General features: G+C 43.7%; 1 protein-coding gene across 1 annotated transcript in view; it reads left to right on the forward strand.

The window, feature by feature from the left end:
* LOC109314747 (cytochrome P450 2W1) overlaps positions 1–7,669 on the forward strand; it is a 15,451-nt gene that overhangs the window by 5,345 nt on the left and 2,437 nt on the right. Inside the window, exons 3-8 of the mRNA XM_019542075.1 lie at positions 42–191; positions 585–742; positions 2,892–3,065; positions 4,966–5,107; positions 5,808–5,992; positions 6,577–6,718. Of these exons, the coding sequence (XP_019397620.1) occupies positions 42–191; positions 585–742; positions 2,892–3,065; positions 4,966–5,107; positions 5,808–5,992; positions 6,577–6,718 (951 nt within the window). The remainder of the gene's footprint in view (positions 1–41; positions 192–584; positions 743–2,891; positions 3,066–4,965; positions 5,108–5,807; positions 5,993–6,576; positions 6,719–7,669) is intronic.

A 7,669-nucleotide genomic window follows, 5' to 3' on the forward strand; every position in this document is an offset into this window, starting at 1 on the left:
CGCTGACTATAGTCCAATAACGCACATGTTCCCTCTGCCAGGGGTGTTCTTTTCTTCTGGAGAGCTCTGGAAGACGACTCGTAGGTTCACCATGGCCACTATGCGGGACCTGGGGATGGGGAAAAAACTGATAGAAGGAAGAATTCTGGAAGAGCTTCATTTCCTTATTGAGATGATCAAATCCTTCAACAGTGAGTTGAGTATTTGAAGCTTATAAGGGTGAAGACAGATGTAACCACTGTATTAATATCATAGGATATGTATATAAGCTGTTAACCTAAAACTGCTATATCTAATTCTATACTGACACAAGTGCAGCAAAACTGCTCCAGCTTTAACCCTGTTACATTCAAGTCAAAAGATTTAGGTAATTTCTAGCATTACAGAATCATGCAGAAGTAACGGATCATAACTGTGGGTGCTGAGCAGCAGATCTCCTTCCCCCTTTAAAACAGTTAAAAGGTACATTTGTCTACGCCCAAAGTCTCTATAGTTTTTTTTATTGCTTTCCTGCAGAGCTGTATCAACCTCTGCTTTTCCCAACTGTTGAATGACAAGTATGTTTTTGCTTTTGTTTGCTTTAGGTGAACCTTTCAAGTTAAGGTCATTTAATACTGCTCCCACCAACATCACCTTTGCTATGCTGTTTGGGAACAGATTCGATTATAAAGACCCAGTATTTGTCCACCTATTAAAACTCATAGATGAAGTTATGATTCTTCTTGGATCTCCATACTTGCATGTAGGTTGCTCTTCTATCTGATGATTATTTTCTTGTGGCTTTCAGGACTAGTGAGTCAAACGGACTTTGATCACTGAGGGTTTCTTTGAGACTTGCAGATATTGAAACATGTTTTTTTGCTTGGGTTTTCTTTTCCTCGTTCCTGAAACACAACTGCAAAGAACTGCTTCAGTATAGTTGACGGAAAACACCATGTGGTAGCCATAATATATGAGGCTAACATGACCTCTGCAGCAGAAAGTTGGAAACCGCCTCAATCTAAAAGGAAGGTGCTTAGTTCTTTTACACATTATAACCAAAGTATTTTAGCTCCCCATCTGATCCTCAGATCCAGGTGGACAGTTTCCATGAAGTTCAGTGAACTCCAGCAAGGGGCTCTGTTGCTCCTCTCAGCATAATCCAGCCACACACAATTGAATACAGGATTCGAGTCTATATTCATGTGAGCTGCAAAAGGAGAGACAAATGATTTCCAGTTAGTGTAAAGCTAATTCTAGCAAATGGAATCGCCAGATCTGACTCAGAGATTCGGATCTTTACTTGGGCTTTCTTCTTGTTGCAACACATGCCAAGGAAATGTTCTTGCTCCCTATTTCCCAAAAATTAGTTTAAGGCTTTGGCAGAGAGTTCTGTGGGATTCTGCCAAACTTATTTTTATTATTATCGCTACAGTTATCTGTGAAGTGCTGGCAATACAGTAAGCTTTTTGAAATTATTTAGTTGGTCTAATAAAAGATATTGCCTCTACCCAAAGAGTTCATCTGCCTCTGTGCTTAGACCACCAAGGCTACAGCCTAGATCCCTGACAATGCCCTAGGCATTGTATAGGACACAAAATACCGAGGGTCTCTATCCTCAAAATATTTATAGTCAAAACAAGTCTTAGAAGAGAGAGGCTTAATGGGAAACCTATGGGGTGGGTGGGGAATCAGGATTTTTTCTTGATGGGAGGATAACACTATTTGTAAGGCTGTTGACATGACTGGCTTACTTTTTGTAGGGTCCCTGTAAACCCTACAAAAGTAAATAGGTCTTTGCTTAAGTAGGTGTGAGTGACCCTAAAAGTAACTGTTTTTCTAACCTTAGTTATTGGGTCAATTCAGTATGTTTTTAGAAGTTACTAGAATTTGGTACTTCAATGCCACTACCGAAGAGCTCTGGGTAGCGAGTGCTGTAACAGCCCCTGCTTTTGGTGCTGCCGATGCTTATTATCTGGGCATTGCAATCAAGTAGGACGTTAGGATGTATGTGATAAACTGAGCAGCAGAGGAAAAACAGTCCATCTGGGCTTAACTAAATCTTTCAGCTGTAATCAAGCAGATCTTGTCATGTTTGAGGCTTTGTTTTGAGGCTACAGGAAACAGTTCACATCTTTGATACTGAGTGCCAAGACAGTCTTCTAAATGGCTGTTTTAGCCAGGCATCTTTGCCAGTGCATTTATTCAGTGGATCAAATCTCTGAGCAGCAAAAACAAAAGACTTAGAAACTTCTCTTTCTATTTGATTTGCTTTTTTTTTTTAACGCAAGCTTAGAAATTGGAGCAAACAGCATCAATAATAACCAGTGAGCAAAAGGTAGATCATGAGATTTGCAGTTGTTATTTTGAGCCTGCTTTCTTTGTTATAGCGATATGGTGTAAGTAACCCCCCCCCACACACACACATATATAAAACAAAACTGTTTATTGTGCTGTGAAATTTAATGTTGCTGAGTAACTGAGTGTAATTGATTTATAATTCATGTGAAACTTAAAAATGATGATCTAACAACTTTAAAACATAAGTATTTTGGTTCTTTAAATGTTTCAGGGGATTTTTCCCCTAAAGTGTGATGCTTTATCTTTTTGTTTTATTACCTCTCTTAAAATGTAATTTCATTGTTTCACCAGTTTACTATCACTTTCCCTTAATTGTATTTTTTAATTCATGTTTATAGTCTATGTCTAGACAAGTCTGATAGGCTCCATTCATTTCTCTAGAGATTCTTTAATAAGAGGAGGCACTTTATACATTAGAAGTTAGAGTTAACAGCAGGGACGAAACTCTAGTAATGTACCACTTGGCTACCCATATAGATAGCTTCTCCATTGTAACACTTGGGTTTTACTATATAATTAGCACATCTAATTTTTGTTTTAATCTTTTTCAGTTATTCAATTTCTACCCATTCCTTGGATTTCTTTTCAAACCTCACAAGATGATCTTAAGAAAAGTAGAAGAGGTATGCGTGGTCTTAAGGAAATACATCAAGACAAGCAGGAAAGACGTTGATGAAAATAACTTAAGGAGCTACATTGACGCATTATTATTCAAACAGCAAGAGGTAGTTTAGTTTAGTGACTCTCTGGGTAACTCGCTCTTGAATCTGTCTGACGAAGTTACACTTGAAAATAACTAAAAGTTACTAACCTTTCCTCCTTTCCCAGCAGAGATCTGGGAAAAGCAAGACAGTAAATATCTTGGCTCCCAGAATTAGCTCTGCCACATGACATTAATGTGCAGAACTTGTCCTCAAGTGTTGACGATGTTGTCTTGTTACTGCAGAGGCAGAAGCAGCACGTATCATTTTTTCCAGGCACTTGGAGACAGCTACGTGCTGTCGTCTGCAGTTATCAGTGTCCTCATTGCTGTTGTACTTGCTGGGAATTACTGATGTGCTGTCACTGTTGAAGTCCCAGGAACTGTGGTGCCAGCAAAGTCGCAGGCAGGAGAGCCCAACACTAATCTTATAAAGAATGACCCCAGGCTCGATTTGGTCAGGCTTATTGTCTACAAGCACAGCCCTAACACGTTTTGGCCTAACAAGTATATCAGACTAGGAGCTAAGGCATTTGTACCTCTGACAAAGGTAGTCAGCACAACACCATGCAGGGTCCCCCAGACCCCTACAAAGCTTTCCCTGATTTCCAATTCTCCTTTTATACAATGATCAAAACAAATTGCAATACGTGTTGCGTTCCATCTGTATCTTGAACGTGTCAGACTGTCCCGTACTGTGGGCTTGTTTCTTATTTTGACCACGGTCTTCCCTTTCCAGCCTTATCATCCTGGTACTGGACTATCCTACCTTGTACCATCAGGTCTTTTTCCCATCTCTGGGCAGGAGTGCACATCTGGCCCGCACGCCAAGTTTTGTTTATGTGAGGAGTTCATGCAGCGGTTTGCTAGGGAGGCCTCCCTGGCCAATACTTTTGTGAAGCCTTTAGTGAGCAACCTATATTAACCAATGCTCCCATGAGGCCTATGTGTGCCTCATGAAGGACGCTGGAATGGTTATCAGTTTACTACCAGGAGATGAAGAAGCCCGGCTGTACTGCACATGAGAACGTGCACTTGGTGCTTGTACCAGAAGAAGAGGATTGTTTGAGAAGACTATGAGAGTCAAACCCCTCAATTATTGCCCAGGAATGAAAAGCAGAGGTTAGCAGAACTGAAATATCTATAGTGACCAGTAGTCGTTATACTACTCCATGTCACCTCTGAGAACTTCCTTGGGGAGCAGCAAGAACACGATCAAGGCCCTCCTGCCTTGAAAAGCTACAAGCCCCTAAGCTGCTTGTACAAAGCAAGAAACCCCTTTAGATGACGAGGCCGATGACACACATCACCCCTCAGCTCTTTTTCAGTAGGCGGCAGATGTATCCCTCCACTTCCCGCCAACCAGTTCACTAATCCCTACTCCCCATCACTGCTTACATTGCAGGTCCTGCCTAATATTCTTTATCCTGACCCCTACCACTCCTGGCATCAACGGTGACAACACAAAGCCCTCTTATAAGGTCTTTTGAGACGGAGCTGAGGCAGCCAGCCATGGCTGGTACAACAGCTGGATAGTGTTAGGACAGAGAATTTGATGTGCATGTCAGATGTGGTTGAACGATTAGCAGTGTTTTTTGTTCAGATGAAAACGTTGCTATCTTGGCAAAAACACGAAGGCCACAATATTTTGCCTGAAAACCAAAACGTTTAAGTTCTGAAGTGCCACCAGATGGAAAATCTGCTGTAGTTCACATGCCCCCTGGTCCCATCTGCCTCCACAGGCCACGATCCCTGGTTGGCTGACATTGCCCAAAATGCTGAAGAGGGCCATGGTGCAAGAGAGAAAATGATCCATTTCCCATGATTATATGACCCCAGTTCCATCTGGCCACATAAATGCACTTGCTCACCCACAGTGCCACTTTCTGCCTCTTTGCACTAATGTCAGTTGATTTTACTTCAAGGAGAAGAATAAAAGCAATTCCCTTTTTCATGATGCCAATGTCCTGGCATCCACCCTTGACCTGGTGATGGCTGGAACAGAGACCACTTCAACAACGCTGCAGTGGGCCATCTTGCTGATGATGAAATACCCAGAGATTCAAGGTGATCCACAGTTTGGTTTTGTTCCTTGACACCTGCTTAAAAAAAAAAAAAAGGGATGGCAATAAGTTTGATATGGAGATATGAATAATGCTACTTAACCACAGAATCTCTGTCATGTCTTATAGGTACTACTCACATATGTGCATGAGACCTTCCTGTCTGGCGTATGGTTTTATACTGTGATCTCTCTTTGAGTTTTTACATGTCCATCTGGATCCAGTCTTCTAATCCAGCCATAATCATAGCTGGGTTAGAGATGCAGGCTAGTAGGTTAGGCACAGGGCTGGAGATCAGAGTTCAAGTCCCACCTCTGCTGCAGCTTTTCTGTGTGACTGAGCAAATCACTGAAGCTCTTTGTACCTCAGTTGCTCTACTGTAAAATGTGAATAATTGTTCTCGTCTGCCTTGCCCTTGCAGAATGCAAGCTATTTGGGGAGGGGCTTTCTTTCATCATGTATTTGTACAACTTACGTGAGCCAGGAGACCTTCAGTTGCCCTCATAACATAAAGAATATATCGTCACAATTATTACAGCGTGTTAATTGATAAATGGGGAATTGTAAAGGAGATTGTCTTTGCAGTTCAAAAACCACCAATGGGGAAACTGGAAATGTTTCTGTGTGAGGTACCCAAAGCAATACTGTGAAAGCATTCTCAAAACCAGAGGCCTGCGTTTCACTTTATTCCTACCTTGCCATAGGAAAGGTGTATGCGGAGATTGATAGAGTTCTTGAACCGGGATGCTTACCCACCTTTGAGGCCCGGAAGAACATGCCATTCACAAATGCTGTGATACACGAAGTGCAAAGATTTGTCACACTCCTACCACATGTTCCACGGTGCACGTCTGTTAACACCAACTTTAAAGGCTACTTCATTCCCAAGGTATGCGACTATCTTTGGGAAAGGATTTGGGATCTCCGTTTTGATACTGCCTACCTTCTCTCCAATCAGTGCCCGTGAGAGGATGGGCTTACTTTTAACAGTCAGCTGGCTGCGGCTTTGTCTCCTTAGGCAATGTCTACAGCCTGCCTGCTCTGGGTATCCCATATAACCTTGGGTTTTGCATAGCTCCCAGCTCCATCCCATGTAAGCCTCTCTGGGGGGCTCTGCAGATCTTAAAGCATAGAATCATGGGGCTGGACGGGCACCAATGCAAGGTGCGCTGTTCCTACACCATCCCAGTCCAATGCCCATCCAGCCTCTCCTTGAATACCTCCAGTGAAGGAGCTTCTCCAGCCTCCGTGGACAGCTTCTCCGTGGTCTGACAGCTCTAGCAGTTGTGAAGTTCTTCCTAGGATCTAATCCCATTTTAAATCCATTTCTTTGTGTTCTCCCCTCTGTATCAGGAGACGAGAGGTGCTCTCTCACTTCTTAATGGAGGAGCCCATTTCCCCCAGCCTGGACGTCACAGCAGGACAGGACGATCTGCTGCCACTGCTAATGCAGAATTTGTTTGTGTGTCCCAGGGTACAACTGTGATCCCTTTGCTCACCTCTGTGCTGCTGGATAAAACTCAGTGGGAAACACCGTATCAGTTTAACCCCAATCACTTCCTGGATGCTGATGGAAAGTTTGTTAAGAAAGATGCTTTCCTGCCTTTCTCCACAGGTAACTAAGGGGCCTTTCCTGCAGGCAAGTCGGGTGCTCTGCCCCCCTCAGGATCAGGCTCTGTGTTAGAAAGATCCATGTAGCTATATTAGGAATATATTAGTGATGCTGGCAGCAGGTTCTGGTAGGAGTTACAGATCCCAATCCCATGCCTATTCAGTGATGTCAGTGAGAGCTGAAGGGCTCAGCACTTCTGAACATCAGGCCTCTTTTACTCACAATGTGCAGCTCAGGGATTAGGATGATCCACTTGAGAAACCCAGTGTGGTTCCCTGCTCCACCACACACTTCTTATGGAACCGTGGGCAAGTTGTGTGCATCTACACAAGACAAATTTAATGTACAGTAAAGCATCAGCATCTACACATGTCCAGCAATTACTGTGCAGTATATATAATATAATGACCCATTTTCTAGTACCTGTAGATATATGTACTAGAAATTGGTGCATTAAACTAATGCACTGAAGCAAATTGCTCCCTGTCAGCCTAGGCAGCAAGGGGCCACTGGGGGGTGGGGAGAGCTATCCTGGCTCAGTGGGATGCTGCCTCCCAGCCATGTGGAGATCAGGACCCATCCTAATCTCCACGTGAATAAGAGGCAGCTGCCTGGCAGCTGGGACAGCTCTCCCCTGCCCAGCAGAGATTGGGACCAGCCCCCATGCTCCCTGCCAGCCCAGGGATGGTACCCAGGGGAGCCTGGAGCTCCCCCTGGCTGCTGTAGGGGGGCAGAGCAGCACAGGAGCAGCGTTGGACTGAACTGCTCCTATCTGGAGCAAATTTGCTCCTGATGGCTACACGTTCAGACGTGTGCAGGGGCGCAGTTTAACATGCCTGAATTTTTTGTCCCATCTTCAAAAAGGGGAGGAAGGAGGACCCAGGAAACTATAGGCCAGTTAGTCTTACCTCAATCCTAGGCAAGCTGTTTGAGAAAATTATGCTGGCACACATC

This window comes from Crocodylus porosus, unplaced genomic scaffold (genome assembly GCF_001723895.1).
Source record: "Crocodylus porosus isolate Cpor-Errol unplaced genomic scaffold, CroPor_comp1, whole genome shotgun sequence".
Lineage (NCBI taxonomy): Eukaryota > Metazoa > Chordata > Crocodylia > Crocodylidae > Crocodylus > Crocodylus porosus.